We start from the raw sequence: 17,596 nt of genomic DNA, 5'->3' as shown, positions 1-17,596 counted from the left end.
AATGTAATGGTCCAAACAGGAGTAATGTACTCACTCTCGCCCATTTCTGATGTAATCCAGTATATCTTGATCAAATTCTGAAGTTTAAACTCCACATACAAAGCAAAATCATTACAAAATAAATCTATTAAATGCTGATAATGTTTACCTCAACATTTCTCCTTGCTTCTTTTATCATAGATTCCAGACCCCCAAATACACTGTTAGTGGAATTAGACGGCTCTCCATCAGACTCACTATCATCTGAATCATTTAATGTGACCACAACAGACTTGTGTTTTGGAAGCTGTGGGGAGAAAAAAAAGTTTTATAGCAAGAAGAAAAAGCTACAGAGACAGACACAACTAAGCGCATGTTTACTAGAAGACCAAAAGGAGGTTAACCCCTTTTGTTCGCATGGCACACCAATTCCACATCATAAAAAAACCCTAAGTATTTGTGCATCTCTACTACAAGCCAGAGATACTGTACCCATTCTTGATACTGTAACATGAAAAGTACTCCAACATTTTCAACCTCTTCCCAAGTATCTGCAGCATATTCACATCTCCATTGTCATAACAGACAAATCTCAAAACCTTTGACTCCTATACTTCATAAATTATTTTAACAGTAATGAAAATTATCTGCCATTTGCAAACAACTTTTTTTAAATAATGAGAAGTAACAATCAATCAAGCCTGCATTAGAAATGCTGCGGCAGATATACCAGAATCTCCTCATCTTTCAGCCACACAGTTGCGATGCCTCTTGTCCCACAGTTATACTTTAGCTGACCTTACAGCGAGCTGCTCAGGCAGTTAAATTGGCAAAACACTAACAGTACATAAAGATCATATGAAAAGTGATTAATCACTTTTTGCCAACCAACTAACTGAAGCAGCTCACCAAGGATCAGATGACTGCCAGTTCCAGCACAAAGATGCAGAAACAAGCAGACAATTTAGATTAACCTCAAATGCTCTGGAGTTACAGCTTGAAAAGAAGCAACATAGTTTACATTTCCAGGACTGCTCTTCCCATTTCCCAGTGTAAGTCTGGGCAACTACAGTTACACAATTAACCTCTACCTCAGAACAGGACCTCTTCAAAGCTCTCAAGTCTTTTAAAGCACACATGTCACAAAACTTCCTACTTTTTCAAGTGAAAAATACACAATTCTTCATATTCTCTTTCTGGACAGTTCTTAGAATAAGGATTGCAGCTACTGCTCCTGAATGTACTACAGCTCCACCATTTTTATGCCACCATAGCATAGGTAGGTGAAATTCCAGTTTGCATTAGTACAAGAAAACAGAACAAGGCACTAGTCCTCTCCTCACAAATATTCTCTGACTGCAGTTCCATGGAAACCTAAATTAATCAGGCAAGGCACCCCACCCTTCTCATCTTCAGATGCCAGATACACCCCTTTCCCTATCACTGGCTCTTAGTATTAAACAAGCAAAGCTGCCAGGCTGCTTTGGGCACAGGTGTGTAGGTTAAACCATCCCTAACCACCTTCCTCCTTTTCCTTCTAGGGGAAAAGGTAATAGTGGAGAGGGTCAAAGTCAGCTTTTCTCCAAGGGTTTTTTTTCTAAGGTGTTACTTTTTGATTTGGTTCAGCGAAATGATTAACAATCAGTAAAGTAATCCCAGGCAACTCCCACCACACTGCCTTCAGTAAGATTAGCTTCTAGTGCAGGGGAACCACGGCCTCAGCTGTAATGCAAGGATCTCTCTCCATGATGTTCTCAGACGTATTGTCAATCTCTGCTTAAGAGACCCCTGACTGTCCACGACTACTTCAGAAAAGGGTTACAAGAAGTCATTGAAAAAGTAAACCAGTATCTGTAGATGGAGAGGTCCTCAACTCCACTGAAGAAATTCCAAGATTCGTAAATTTAGAAACTCTTCTAAAATAAGGTACAGTATACTCAAACATTCGTAAGCTACTAAGACTGCAAAACTATAAAATTAGATCTCAAAAACCTGAATTTTCATTTTCTGTACCTTTGTGATGTTCTAATTTTTGGATATGTCCAACAACGCTTCCAGGAAAATTATCAGTTTTTAAGTTCAAACTTAAATTCTCATGAGTTCACTTTTTTTAGTCTCTACACTTCTAAAGGTAAAAAAAAAAATCATAAGCATTCAATGCAAACTGTTTCTAAAAGCTTAATCTAACACAAGTAATTGATATTATTTTCCCATCCAATTGTTTTCACAGAGGATGGAAGCCGTGACCATTCTTCTGTGACCACTATTCAGCCATAAGTTCTTAAAACACACACCTCTTTTATATATAAATATTCTATATCCCAAGCTATTTAAAGAAAATTATTAACAAACGCAAATGCTTTCTTTCTATAATTATTTTTTTTGTAAAAAAGACACTAGCCAAGCTAGCTAATTCAAACACAAGATATTTACTTGTCAGCTTTAACTAAGCTAACCATCCTTAGCAACAGGCACTAAATTTCAGTTGCAGGTTAACATTTACATAACGCCTTTCAATAGCACAGCTGATAAAAGACACTTATTATGTTACTAGAATAAGCCAACAGCTCCCTGGTAACACGTGTTCTCCCTCATTTATGCAGCAGTAGTTCATGAAGTCTCAGGACAACAGAATATGTGGTAACTCGGAACACTTAGAAATATGTAAGTAAACATGAAATGATTATAGAAAGGATTTAAGCATGCCCACACTGAACAATTATTCTGATCATATCTAAAATTTAAAGTAAATTGTGCAGATGGGTATAGACAAAAAAAATTACATCCACTTGAAGCTTAAGAGCACAGTTTTCCTACAGAAAGGAAAGTAGGCCTTAGAATGCCCAAAAAGGAAGATTCAGGTCTCTACCATGTTAAACTTTTTTTTTCCTATTATGGAATCAGGTGACCAAGTGATCATAGAGTCTGTATTTATAAGCAAGAAAGCTGCTGGCCAGTTATAGCTAGATTTGATAGTGATATTATAGTATCTAAGATATTATACAGAGTGTTTGGACCAAGTTTCAAAGATACAGTGATTTCATATTGGGTCCATCTTTCTGGAATACCCTGTATATTCCTCCAAATTTAGTAAATCAAATAGTTTATTAGAGACACCATCCACTGAGAGAAAGGCAAAGCTATGGACTCAATCATACTATTCATTACAGAATCTGCACGGAAAAGAGCTATAAAAATCAAGCTTTGTATGATGTGGTGCTAAAATAGTTGCGAGCTATCCACTATGTATGATTCAGTGCCACAAATAGAACAGATGATTACACAGGCTTCCAGTCTGGCATAACACAGGCAAATATGTTTTTACGTCACAATTCCAACAGTCCATGAAGATTGTAGACATCACAAATCAAGTGCTAGCTGCACATACCTCCCATGACCATTCAAATGAAGGTCAGGTTACAGAATATGGCTTGAGCTAATGTAATTAAGACTGCTGCTGCCTGAAGAGAATACTCTCTATGTCTTCCAGCCCCACTCAGACATGCCATTTGCCACCACTTCTGTGCTAACTCTGATGCTCACACACAGTTCACTGAAAAAGTTCAACTTCCCCTAGAAGGAAAAGTCCTTTTCCCCCCGCAAGGTTAGTTTTCTAATTAGTTTAGTATGCTGAATAACTTAAGCAACAAGACTGATACTCCAGACCCCAGTTTAAAAGAAAATTCTTATTTCAGTGTCAAATTCTTTCTAGAAGAGCATATGGATTATCAAAGTTACTAATAATTCAAATGTTTAATTGAAGCTCCACCATTCTGTGCTGTACCACTAGAAAACCTTAAGTCTATTTGCTGTTCATTTGAACCGAGGACAACTTCCACTCATGGTCTTATTAATAAAAAGCATCAATATTTCCTTACTGTGATCACTGCTCGTGGAGGCCTGGGTACTCTAACGAACTTTGTATTTTGTACCCGCGGATGAGACACAGTGTTAATACTGACAGCGGAGAGATTACTTCTTGGCACAGACTGCAAGTTATCTGGAACAGGAGGGGAAGGTGGACCACTGTTACTTGAGGTTTCCTAAGAAAATCAAACAAAAATACAGTCATAAAAATACACACTACACACATCTGTTTTAAAAGACAAGCGTAAACAAGGTTGTTCCATACATGCCTTGGAGCTTGGAATTGTGATCTAAGCAAACTATCTAAACATATTAGACAAATCTTGCAACTCTGCAATAATATCCAAAAAGGCACACAAGAATATGCCAGTTATTCACAGGTCAACTAAAAAACATCTGTGACCTTTTAATGAGGTCAAAACCAATCTAAATTTTGCTTCTCACTCCAAAAAAAAAAAAAAACACCACACCCACAACCCCCTCACCCCCCCCCAAAAAAGCCACACAGAAAACAAACAAAACCAAAACAGTTAACTTCTAACTCCTTTTGCTAGAAGGTTGAAACAAAGTTAAGTGTCTTGTTTTCTAACTAACAGCTGATAAACCATAAACTTTTTTTTCAGAAAGTAAAATCCCCATTCTCCTGAACATATGCAATTTTCAGTACCTTGAAGTTTTGTAATTCCTTCAGAAATAAAAGACAAGCTGCAATTTACAATTCAAAGGGTGTTCCAGAGTGGGTTTTGTTTTGATTTCTTTTGGAGGGCAGAGGGTGATGGAAATTCAGAGTTGTTGGGGTTTTTTTTAAAGTTGTGAGAAAGGCAGCATAAAAAAGCCTGTAATCCTCACTTAACAGGCTGCATTTAAGTTTTGGTCAAGACTGCCATCTAGAGGTTTACATTCAAAAACCAACGAAGTACCTCAGATCTGAAAGCTCGTTTGTTGGCTAGAGACTTGAGTAATTCTTCTCTTAAGAGCATCTCCTCTTCCTCTTCCTCATCTGCAAATGGAGGTTTTGGTGGCTGTTCGGGTTCTTCAGGGGGAAGAGGTGGAAGAGGTGGAGGCGGCTCAAGAGAAAGACAAGAAATACCCTCCACATAAAGTTGGCTCAAAGATGGTACAGGCTGAGATAAAAAGGAAAAAAACGGTTTGAAACTTCAAAATTACAACTACTTTATGATTATTTAGCAGAGGTTGAGACCTAAATTATTTCATCGTTTAAGACTAACTCAAACTGCTGTGTATTTAGACCACTGTCAAAGGCTGCTGCTAAACAGTACATAATTATTCAAAGAACAAAACAACAAGGTTACATTTGGATAATACGGCAGTGCAGACATACAAACTAAACATAAATGAGAACTCAGAACCAGAGATAGTCTAGCCACACAAATATGGGTGACCAGATATGTTCAGACTGCTTGAAAAACAGTCCTAAATCAGTTTTATGAATATGTTTAAGCTAAAAAAATTTACAATTTCCCTTAGTCAAAAATTCAGAAGCTGTCATGGCAGGGAAATGCAACTTTCTACTGCTTTACTAAAAAGGGTAAGAATCATTCAGTGAAGAAAAGTGGCTGGAAAAAAAAAACATTCCAATTTCCACATCAACTCTTAGGTGAGAAGACAGACAGCATATAGACAAAATACACAAAGTTTGAAAGAAGGATTGTGATGAGCTACACTTTTGTTTATTTCCACCCTCCCAGGTAACAAGTCAGAGAATAAGCATATCCACAGACATGGCCTAGAAACAAGAGGCAAAGTTGCCTTGCACTAACAATTCCAATGCATTAATTTTCCTTATGTGCTTCAGGCAATTTTTGCTTTCTGTTATGAAAGAGCATAGCTCTAACAATGGGGAGGAAAATTTTAGTTCAAATAGGGAGAACTTCCATTAAACATGAATTGGATCAGCCAAAAGACAGCTAAAATAAGAAGTTTTTAAAAAGCAAACAAGTCTATCAGAGTTCAAGGGAATCAGAGAACTGTGTTAAAAACAGAATGTAAATTTAATCCTAATCTAAGTATTAGAAATAAGACAGAAATTAAGAATTGACAACATTTTAAAAAATACACGCGTTTCAAGGTTACTTACTAGAATTGGAGGTGGCAGTGGCAAGGAAATTGGTGGTACTGGAGGTGGATAATACCCTATTGGACACTCATAGAAAGGAGGCTGCACTGGAGAAGATGCTGTAGTTAAAAAAAATATTGAGTGTAAAAAAATATGGCAGGTAATTACTAAACATCAATTCATGCTTATACTTCAACTGATTTAATGCAGCAGAAGAAAATGTTTTTACTATGCACCAATTTGAAAAGGCAACACCAGATACAGTAAAGTGCATTTATTTCTTACATATATGCATATAAAAAGAGCAGTTACCTGTCCTTTTTCTGCTTTATATACGAAATGCAAGTACAGGCAAAGAGCACTACTAGGGAGAGGGGGGGAAAAAGGGATGGGAGGAAAGAAACCACTGGAACGCCCCAGCACCTCTTTGCAAAACTCCTGTCCATCTAGTCAACACCCTGGGACTCTTAATTTCTACACAGCTGCTTGGGAATTTAAAAGAGTACACTCTACAGTACTGCAATGAAATGATATAACCTTGAAGACCTTGAAAACACCACTACAGTAGAGACAGAGAGTAAAGAGCATTAAAACAAAGACAGAATTAGCTCACCTTAAAATGGTAGTTCTGTAACTGTCACATCTCAAAATAAAGATTTTCCTTGTAAAATGATAACTCATTTCCTACTTTTTAACTATTTTCACCAATCATCATATAAGAAAACTGTAAGTCTTACCTGGAGAGTTAGTTTCACTATCTGTATCCATAGCAACTTCATCATAATTATCATACTGATACATGCCTCCTGCCCTATCTGTAGGCTGCTTATCCAAAGACCATCTCAAGTCCGTATCTGAAGACTAAACACAAAGAAAAGTGTATTTTATTTAGCTGATCTATGTTATTCTGGTAGAGCAAACCAATTAAAGGTAAATTTTAGAAATGAGCTTTTATAATTTTGACTTCTAATTGCTTTACAATTTACTTGGCTTGTAGAAAAAGAGCAAAATGAAGATTACCATTTAACAAAATCTATTGCAGGTACTGACTTAACAGCCAGTTTTAAAACTGGATATCTTTGGGGAGAGCTGGGGAGGTATCATGATCCACAGAAGCAATTTTTAAACACCTATTAGGTCATTACGTATCTGGTAAATTGCCATGATTATATATTTCTGAAAGACTGAAAGAGAATTAAATGCTTTATTGTTTCTGTTAATCTGTCATGGCAATTACCAAGAGTGCTTAAACTAGCCTTGTTAGACACAATACAGAATTGCACAAGGATCATCTTCACTATGACAAAGGCTGTGCGTTTAGGTGAAACATGTTGTGCTTGCTCTAAGACTGATGTCTCAGGCGGAGAATCTTTCTGTTGTCCCAGATGGAGCCACATATCACACTGAAATGTGTCCAGAGACTGTCAATAAATCAGAAAATGCGCAGAACAGCTAGGTGTGACTTCTTACACTCCTCAATTTGTATCTTTCAGAGGCAGACAGACATTTTGTAGCTTTCAGAATTTCTGCTGTTTACAGTTAAACACATTTAGCCTCCATTTTCCACTCATCATTATTATAAATGTGATTCTTCTATAAAATGACCTCAAATAGGGAGGTCCATTTCCCCTAGAGTTTCACTTCTAGTATTTGGAGTTACTGATGCTGGAATGAGAAGTATGTAGCTGCATCAGCTGTACCGCTTCTGTGATGAAAGAATTAATGAAGAAACACTGTAATTTTTTTCTGTAATGTTTTAGAGACAGAACATTAGTGATTCAAGTGTCTTTTGCTAATTTCAAGATGAGAGAATGAAGACAGCCTATAAGTGAAACACGATGACCACTGCAGTAACTCTATTCCTTCATAAATTTGACACAATTCTGTCATCCCATAATGAAGCTGAGGTAATTCATTATCTTTTGTGACTGGGCACATTTCATAACTTGCCAAATTAAAAAATACTACAAAGAAACCAAACCTCAGAGGACAATTTGAAAGAAACAGGCCACTGAAGTTGTACAAACACAAAAACTTTGAAAATGTGGAGACAAAACTGCAATCTGACAGAAGAAAGCCAAGAAAGTTCGGTTCATTTGTTTGTGTTAAATTACAGACTGATCACAACGTTCAAAATGCCTTTAGGCAGAAAATGTTTCACCACTGACTTGCAAAATCATACAAAACTGATTTTACCAAACCCAAAGGGAATGTCTGTCTATCTTGGGATTAAAACACTGTGAACACTGAAATATTTTGAGCTTTTCTCCCTTTTAAGTGGGGCAAGAGTAGAAAGGACATAGAACCAAGAGGTGCATAAAAACAGAAATCACTCCTGAATCACAAATATAACACCTGAAAAACATATAATAAATTTGTTACCCTGCTTCTCGATCTCCTCTTTCCTCCAACTAGCTTCATAAATCGATTGTACTGCTCTTCTTGATTTGAGAGGTCCCTAATTTTTCTGATTTCTTCTTCTCTCTTTCTTCTCTCCTCTTCCTCTTCTTGTTTCCTCTGATCTTCCTCCTTCTGACGCCTGTCTAGCTCCTTTTGCTGTTGTATCTTCTTTGATGTCTTTGTCTGTTGTTTTCTCAAAGTTTGCTTGCCTTTAAAGAAAAAGATACGTGATTAACTCTACCTTACCTAAAAGGTTCCTCCTAATGCTAGATTCTTCATGAGCTTTGCGTAGATGTATGGGCTTTTAGAATGATTAAAGGCTCACTACCCAATGTTTCACATAACATTCTGGTTTTTATTTCAGAGGTCATGACACTGGTAGCATTTCAGTAACATTAAATTTATTACCTGTAGCACTAGGTTTTTTTGTTGAATGTGCTTTTGTACTGGCTTTGACTTTCGGGGTTACACTTTTCGTTTTTGTTAATTTTTCCTTGCTTTCCTTCATCACCTGTTGTTCTTTTTGCTGCCATTTTTTACTAGCAGATTGAAGTGCAAGAAGCCTAAGTTGCAATTCAGACATCTCCTCCTCATCATCGAGCAGCTTCTTGAGAAGAAAGAATAAGACAAGAAGTCAAGAAACATCACTGAATAACTAAACCTTTCCTGAAAAAGTCTTTTGAAGTCTGTCCCCAAATTTTTACCAGGAGAAAGCTTAAAAATCTTACTGTAGTGGTATCATTCCTTAAGAATGGACTGTTTCTATTACTGAAACATTTCTGGACTGTAATATGGAAAAAGCCATCAGAGTATCACAATGTAATTATGCCTCATCTACGGAGAAATACTTTCTTACCTTTTCAGAGGTAGCATCTGAACTGCTAAGCTTTCGCACTGATGTTTGCTCCTTGTCTTCTCCACCTTCCAAAAGAAAAATATCATATTTTTGAATAAGCTGTTTCTCATGAGGTAAAGCTACATTAAAAGGATGTGCAGAATTTAATCCATACAAACTTATTTTATCAGTATCACTGGTACATACTGTAAAACAGAATAGCAGTTATACATATAAAAGCACATTAACAAACAATAATAAAACTTGGCATGTCTGACGAAATCCACATCATAGTGATGCCATAAGCTTAAGGTAAGAGTTGTCATTTTTTAATAATTCTGTCTAAAGGTTGACACAGACTTCCCCAAGCAGAAAAAAGAAAACAGATTTGGAGACAAAGAGAAGAGATGACTTCTTGCCATCTGTTTTATGCTACCACCTCGTATTGGCTGCTGTCCTGAGCATCTCATATTACACTGGCGGATATTCTGAGTAAATGGTCAGCCTTTTGCAGAATTAAATATAAAGGCCCAAAGCTGCAGTAAGAACACACTTGCTTCATTTCATGCCAAAGGACAATAGAAAAGAGTTATCCTATGGAAATTAATAATAAATAGTAACGCTTTCCTGCTAAACATTAAGATGTTGACATATTAATTTGTCAGACTGCCCAAATGCCATATATCCATATATATACACACTATTTTTATATAATATACATAATATTGTATATTTACACTATTATATAATTTATTATAGCTAGTAATTATTAATGTAATTGCTAGAAAAATTACAATTGTATTGACATAAAATTTATATATAATCACATATATATATGCCTATGTGCATCAGAGAAAGTAAATATAGACAGAGAAGGCTGGAGATCTTTTGCTATATTAGCCTTTCTTCAAAGAGATTCATTCCCACACACAATTCGAATTGGTAGAAAATAATTTTGCACTCTGTAGAGCTTTTAGTCGTCTTAGCATTTTACAAAAAGTCACATTCACAAGAGCACTATTTAAAATACACCAAGACCTTATATCTAAAGAAAAATTATATGTAGCAAATGCTCAGTGCCTTCCTGCTTACATATGCATGCATTTTCTAAAAGCACACATACAAGAGGAAGGAAAATAATATCTAATACCCGTATGTGTAAGAAAATTCAAAACAGTTATTACACTAAGCAAAGATCCTAACCAGACCACAGGATGGAAATAAGGAGACATAGATGGTACACTAGTTTCTGTGATGCAGACAGACATATACAGGGACACACTACACAAACTAAAATGCTTTTTCAAACCAGAAGGGGACAACATAGGCAGAACAGACAAACAGTCAACAAGGGAAGGAAAGCGAGGAATACAGTAAAGCCTCTGTCAGAGCAGTTGAACCACAGAAAATGAATTTTAGAGGCACCAGCTTCCCTGACTTTCAAGACAAGTTCTTCATCATTTAAAAATAAATATAACAGGAAAACCAAATGTCACAAATTTCCTAATACATGCATAATCAAGTAGTGTACATTCCTTTGAAGTACATGAATCTGCAATAACTGAAATCAGCTGAGCTGTTCTACTTTTGAAGCCTGTATTACATTGTCATAAGTGGTCACTCATACATAATCTGCTTTCAGATCATTTTCACGTCACACATTTGAATGGTGTGCAAAAATTAAGATCCTCTTAATGTGTATGCTATAGTGGCTATTTTCACCATCATGTGAACTATATTTTCAACTTCAGTGTTTCTCAGTTTTGAAGTTGGATTTTTTTAAGACTGTTTTGCTTTTTAAATATCTCTTTTACTTCTGCCTTGCTGTGTTCTCTTCCTGCAGGCTACTGATTTTTCTTCTATGGTCAAAATCTGTTGTTTAGCTCATGTCTCTCATTAAAAAAACCTACATTACCTCTTAAAGACTAATAGAAGCTCTTTTTTTTAATAGGAAAGACATAAGTGGAAAAATACGTAGGATGAGGTGGGGTTTGACTACTAATTATCAGTCTTCTCTTTTGGTTTCTTTACAGGCTTTGTCTTCTAAACTCTCATTCTGAAGTTACATATAAATCATTCTGACTTTCAGTGTTCTAGACCTACCCTTCTTCATATTCCTACCAGTTACTCACTTGTCTTCTTAACCCATCCATTCACTACTTTGCCTCTTCCCACTCAAATTGATGGTTTATACACATTAACAAATTAGCTAACACAAGATGACAAGTGATATCCATGACCACACCCTCAACCACAGCAAACACTTATTAGAACTAGATGACGCCTCAGAACAGGAACTTTAAGTTAGCTGCCTTATTTTGCTGCAGATTTAAACATAAGCTCAAGGACTTTTATGGCAGGTCAGCTGGACATGGTAACTTGTTTCTCACTAACTGATTGATGCATCTGAGCAATTATCCTCTTTGGGCTGCCGACCAGAATCACCTGGATAAGATCCTTATTCTACCCTTTGGCTACACTTCTTCTGCTAATCCCTTCTACTTCTAGCCCATGATTTCTTCACTATTTGTGAATATCATTTATGACCAAAATAATTCTGGTGAAAATATCTCATACAGGCTCGTTACACTGAAGAAAACACAGAACAAAGATGAAATATAGAAAAAGATGTCTATAAATGTCATCTTTTCAGCTTAAATAAAAAACGTTTTGCTTCTGTAAAAAAAAAAAAAAGGGGGGGGGAAAGAAAGAAAACCTTAAGCCAATGATTTCTGCTATGAACAGCAATTAAAACCTTCAAGTCTTGTCCTCATGCTTTTTGCCAAACTATCCATTAGTCTAAGAAAACATATTAGTTAAAAAAAAACAACACACACACAAACATGCATCCAAGAGTGTTAGAGTGTTTATGTAATTCAAGGAATTACATTTAATGTACTTAATTCCTGGTTTATGTACAGTACATAAAACACTATGTACAGTTACATAAAACAGGAATTAAGTACATTAAATCTATAACTTAAACCATTTAACATTAATTGAAATACTCATTTTAATTAAAAAGTAAAATTTTCCCCAACACTTAATAAATAAAACAGATAACGGCAAGTAAAAACAAATTTACAAGCTAAAGCAACTTTACAAGTATTTACCTTGGCCAGATTCTGTGACTTCAGATTTTTGTGATGACTGTTTTGTTCCTTCTTTGCCCTTTTTTAATCTGCTCCTCTCAGCTGGAGTAGGCAGTTTTTGTCTGAGAGGTTTCAGTTCAAATGCCTGAAAGGCTATAACCGGATTTTTCTCCTCAGGAGATACTTCTTTTATAGCATCCGTTGTAATACTGTTATTTTCTACAGTTATTTGGTCCTCGGTGTCCACTTTTTTATCATCATCTTGTTGTTCACTTTCTTCCTTGTTGCTCAAAGCCAGTCTTTCATCTTTATTAATGCATTCAAGCTCTAATTGTATCTGCTTATACTTCAAGAGCAGATCCTCAAAACTTTCTTCCACAGAGTTTTCATTTTTAGAAGAGTAGTTCTGCTTTCTAGAGGGGGACCTTCCAAAAGTTTTGGCTGAATTACTGGTCAAGAAAACTACAACAAAAACATGTATAACCTTAAAACAGCAGCGATAATACCACTGAACTCTAAATCATAACAAACAGAAGATCCCTCTCATATACTTTATCTTAAGGCTAGCTTGAAAAATATCCCTTATAAATATGAGCAGCATGCAAAAGATGTATCTCTCATTATATATTGACGGCTTAAATGAACATTTTCTCAAACTAACAATTTGAAATATCCTACTTATGACAAGAATTTCTTGAGTTGCTGAGAAATCTTGCCTCTTGCTCACACCACCCTCTCACAAACAGCTGTAACGCTGAGAAGGCTCCCTATCACAAAGAGTTAAGTCAGACTTCCAGCGTTCATATCTCAAGTATTGACTCCCCACCTGACATTCTGAAAAAGACAGGTTAAATTCATTCTCATTTTTTCCTTTCATAAAATGCTAAGTCTAGCCACAGCACAATTATACAGTGCAGTAACTGTAGCTCAACAAAATAATCACAATCAACAACTGAAGGGAATAAAAACAGGTGTTTAAAGGCTTGCAATCAAAACATTTTAAAGATGCTAGAAGAAGACTGGGAATTACTAATTACTCAGAAAAGGTTGTCTATCCATGCCCAAGAGACATATTTGCTTGAAAACATGTTGACCAAGGCAGGCAATGGTTATATTACAGAGTTAAAAGTTCTCACTATTAGAGGTTCACTTTCTGTTACCTTAGCCTGACACCCGAAAGGCTAAACTATCCTGTAAAATAATCATGCTCCAGGGGAAATCTTTTAGGTCAGGTTTGACTCGTTTGACTTTCAGTATCAACCCTGCTGTGATAACAGCTGACTCACTCTCAGTTATGTGAAATGCTTTTTCATCAATGTCATCTCTTAAACTAATACATGGAGTAAAACCAAACACTAAAGTAAGTGTCCTCTGATTGCAGATATACTCAATCCAGAAGAAGATAACTTCATATTTGTATGCTGCTCACAACATTCATCAACATCTTGGATGTTCTGCTATGTTAACTTCTAACATAAGAATAAAGAATCTTGGTATGTATCCTACAAAAATAACTTTGGGAATGTTTTGCTAAACAATGCTTTCTTAAGTATCAGCACAAAAAGCAGAAACTAGTAAACTACATAAAATCCATAAGGCAATCAAAGAATCTATAAATATGCTGAACATACTAAGAGCTGTGTGCAGTATAACAACAAATTGTGTAACAAGCATATTTGCCAAATTCACTTCCGACACATTTCTACTTCCAAAAAGACAACTATAATAGTGATTTTGTGAGTCACAGCAAACTCTGAAGCTAATTAAATGATTTAACATCATTTATAAAAATAAGCCTATTATTTGATATATAAATACTTCAAGAGCTTCTGGAGTCATCTGGAGTTGGATAACAAGACAAAGCTTTGAAATGTTTTTTGTGCTCAGGACGCTAAAATTTCTAGAGCTCCCACAATCAGAATTAATCAGAAAATCTGTGTTTCGTGTATGTAGAAATGTTTTTTATGTGGTTCTACACACAGCATGCAAGACTACATAGGGTGTTATGAAAGGCAGACAGGCATATATGCATTAAAACAACAGTTACTCTTCAAGTTCCAAGGATAAAGAAAAAAAGTCATCTCTCTCTCTTAGCAGACACTTAAAAATTTCACTTTCCGGGAGGTATTCCAAATACCACTTCAGGCCACAAGCCTGCTTGTATAGTTGATGTGAAGGTCTCCTCTGAAGTCACATGCTCCTGGACTATCCTCCTACTCCACTAATATCAGCAACACGAAGGCACCTTAATATTTAGGAATCCTGTAATATTGACTCCTTTAGGTGGCAAGGATATGAAAATTACAGACAAGAACTCACTTTGAGAGAAAATCAGGGGCCTTCCTTAACTATATGATCCATAAACAACTGAATGTCAGTTGTTAAAGTGCAAAAGTATTAGAACCTTCTCTATCACATTTACACAGAAAAGCGATCTTAAGTATCAGGAAAAAAAAGACTTCGTCATTTTCTGCTTTGGGGTTGAAAATGGAATTATCAGTTTCTGAATGTTCTTTTAATTACAAGGGAGAATGAGGTTCTATATCAGTATTAACAAGCTTTGCAAGGTCTGTTCAGGATGATCATTTGCCCCAGAAATTACTCATTACACAGAAAGGAACCATTTCCTGGTACTTAGAGCAACACTGCACATTAAGAGACTTAAAATCTGTTTTCAGCACTAGAACTGTCTTACTGTGCGACCTCAGGCAAATAATATCTTCATTTGCTGCCTCTTGAGATAACATCCTTGAACAAAGAGCTCTTACAAAGATTTCAGTAATGCTGTAACTTTACCAGATGAGATTAAATAAAAACATCTCTTTATCACTAGTTTACATATCCCATCCACATTAAAAAAAAATTACACGGATAAATCATCTTGTATCCAAAATAACATAAAGATCCCGTAAGTAGTTTTCAAAGCTCTAAGTGCTGGGTCAAGTAGGAAAAATTCCAGTTCCTCGGATCAACAGCACAGTCAGCAAACAATGCACATACTTTGACTATTGGTACAGAAGACAATAAAACACCGCAAGATTCTGAAGAAGAGGTTTTAACCACCAGTTCTCCTGCTCAGTTTTTTTTTTTTTTTTACACTTGTCTACATTTTCAGTTAAGCGACAACGCAGTTACATTAAGTTTCAGTACCAGCCTGCCCCCGAGTTACACTTGGAGTCAATTCTTCATGTTTTTTCTATAGCAAACATGGAAAATGAGAGGAGTTTTTTCCCATTACTTTTGCAGTCCCTACTTCTAAAAGGAAGCAATATTAGAGCTCTACTAAAAGCCACCTAACCAACCCTAAAAGCAATCAGTGGAGAACGTCCTACAAAGAATGCCCGGTATGGCTTTTTAGAGAAATAGAGTTTTCTTATGTTATGCAAACTCCCATATAAGTGACATTCTGTGCATACAGTCCCAGTTTAACTTTGGGTTAGCTCTAAAGTTAGCTTTAGCTATGTGTAACAGCCTCTGAAGGGCTGGAAGCAAAAATGAAAAACACAGTGGTTCCCTTATTGCCCAATAAGGGAATTTAACAAGCTTCAGGTTTTAGCTTTGCAACTGTGACACTTTAATTACACACATTAAAACTGCCGCACCAAAGGCTGACCCTGCTTCACAATAGTTGCACTTGGGGCTAGAAAAGTAGTCACCTGGGATCCAACCGACTAAGGCTTTGTTTCAGGCTATGCTTTTTCTTTTTTCCCCTACAGGGACTGATCGGCCAGGGTACAAGCCAGGTCATGGCAGTAATCCGGCTTCCCAGCAGCCTCTCCTTGAGAAGCAGTGCCTGCTGCTCCAGCCAGCCCCTGGGACTGGAAGGGGAGCGTCCCCTCCCTTTACCGCTACGCGATCCCTAGCGCCAGGGCGGGAGGGAAGCGCGTCCCTTCCCAGGGCTTTCGGCCACGTTCCGCGGCACTGACACACCCCGGCCCACCCGCCTCCGCTCCCTCACGTCTCAAGGATACATTTCCGAGGCGAGGGCTCCCTCCAGCCCTGGCTGCTACTGAATCCGCCACCGCCTCCCCCTCCGGGCGGCCTTCCCGGAGGATTGCCTCCCCGATCGCCGCCGCCTCGGTTCCTACCCCACCACCCTCCGCCCCCGTAGGGCCGGCCTCGGAAGCGGAATCGGTCCAAGGCATTGTGGCTGCGCTCCCAGAAGGAGAGCCGGGGGCCCGTCTCGGAGTGCGAGCCCGACTGCATCCGCGGCGCCGGCATGGGCGGCGGGTGGGAGCGGAACGAGTCCTTGGGCCGGTACCCGCCGTGGCCGTGCAGGTGCCCCATCTCCGGCGGGGGCTGGTGCCGCGAGCGGGGGAAGCGCTGGCCGGAGGAGCAGAGGGAGGCGCCCCCGCGGAGGCCGGCGGGCGGCCTGCGCCTCGAGTAGGGCCTGCTGCTGACGAGGCTGCCGCCGGGCTCGGAGCCACCGCCGCCGCCGGGCCTGAAGCCGTTGTTGTCATCGTCGCTGATTTCGCCGTCTTCCAGCTCCCCTTCTTCTTTCGGGGAGAGCCCGCTAGGATCCAGCGCCGCCTCCGCAGGCGCGGCCTCCGCGGCCGCCATGGGGCCCAGGCCAACGGTCTCGGCGAGGCAGCGCGCGGCTCGGCTCGGCCCGCCCCGGCCGCTCGGCCGCTTTCGTTTCCTGCGCAGGGCGGCCCCGCGCCGCGCCCCCTCCCCGCGCTGTCCCGGCCCTCGCGCGCTCTCGCGAGACCACGCCCCGTCCCTCCTGCCCGGGAGGGGAAGGGCGGTGCGGTACGTCAGAAATAAAGGGAGGGGTGGGGCAACTCCCCGAGCGCGGGGTGTCCTGGGTAATGGGGTTCGCACCTAGCCCGTGTGAGGCAGGGGGCGGGGAAAGCCGCTGGCTCAGCCTATAGCGGGGCTGTGGCGGGGGGCGGGGGCCAATGGGGGTTTGACCCGCCATGTTGGTAGAGGAGGCCGAGCGGGACGGCCGCCATCTTGTTGAAGGGAAGCGAGCGGTCTGGAGAAGGCGGGTGATAAAACGGTGCTGACTAGCTGTGCTGCTCCCTACTGCAAGAGTATCAGTGGCAACTTCCCTTAGCGCCGTCCGGGTCAGCGCCAACGATGGCGGTTATGGGGCAGGAGCCATTTTGGGTGCTCATTCCCATGAGCCACAGACTCCTTGAGACCACATCTGGAGTATTGTGTCCAGTTCTGGGCCCCTCAGTTCAGGAAGGACAGGGAACTGCTGGCGAGAGTCCAGCGCAGGGCAACAAAGATGATTAAGGGAGTGGAGCATCTCCCTTATGAGAAAAGGCTGAGGGAGCTGGGTCTCTTTAGCTTGGAGGAGACTGAGGGGTGACCTCATTAATGTTTATAAATATATAAAGG

The 17,596-nt window shown here is 39.1% G+C and overlaps 1 protein-coding gene across 1 annotated transcript in view; it reads right to left on the bottom strand.

Annotated features, from left to right (window-relative positions):
• Window positions 1-16,924, bottom strand: part of ZFC3H1 (zinc finger C3H1-type containing) — a 41,177-nt gene extending 24,253 nt beyond the window's left edge. The window contains exons 1-10 of the mRNA XM_065633312.1: window positions 16,222-16,924; window positions 12,272-12,691; window positions 9,180-9,244; window positions 8,732-8,930; window positions 8,306-8,532; window positions 6,661-6,784; window positions 5,945-6,042; window positions 4,767-4,970; window positions 3,858-4,022; window positions 149-286 (exon numbers count right to left, since the gene is read on the bottom strand). Of these exons, the coding sequence (XP_065489384.1) occupies window positions 149-286; window positions 3,858-4,022; window positions 4,767-4,970; window positions 5,945-6,042; window positions 6,661-6,784; window positions 8,306-8,532; window positions 8,732-8,930; window positions 9,180-9,244; window positions 12,272-12,691; window positions 16,222-16,810 (2,229 nt within the window). The 5' untranslated portion in view covers window positions 16,811-16,924. The remainder of the gene's footprint in view (window positions 1-148; window positions 287-3,857; window positions 4,023-4,766; window positions 4,971-5,944; window positions 6,043-6,660; window positions 6,785-8,305; window positions 8,533-8,731; window positions 8,931-9,179; window positions 9,245-12,271; window positions 12,692-16,221) is intronic.
• Between the last annotated feature and the right edge of the window lie 672 nt (window positions 16,925-17,596).

Source organism: Caloenas nicobarica, chromosome 1 (assembly GCF_036013445.1).
Source record: "Caloenas nicobarica isolate bCalNic1 chromosome 1, bCalNic1.hap1, whole genome shotgun sequence".
In the NCBI taxonomy this organism is placed as follows: domain Eukaryota; kingdom Metazoa; phylum Chordata; class Aves; order Columbiformes; family Columbidae; genus Caloenas; species Caloenas nicobarica.
This window is presented reverse-complemented; position numbering and strand designations above follow the sequence as displayed.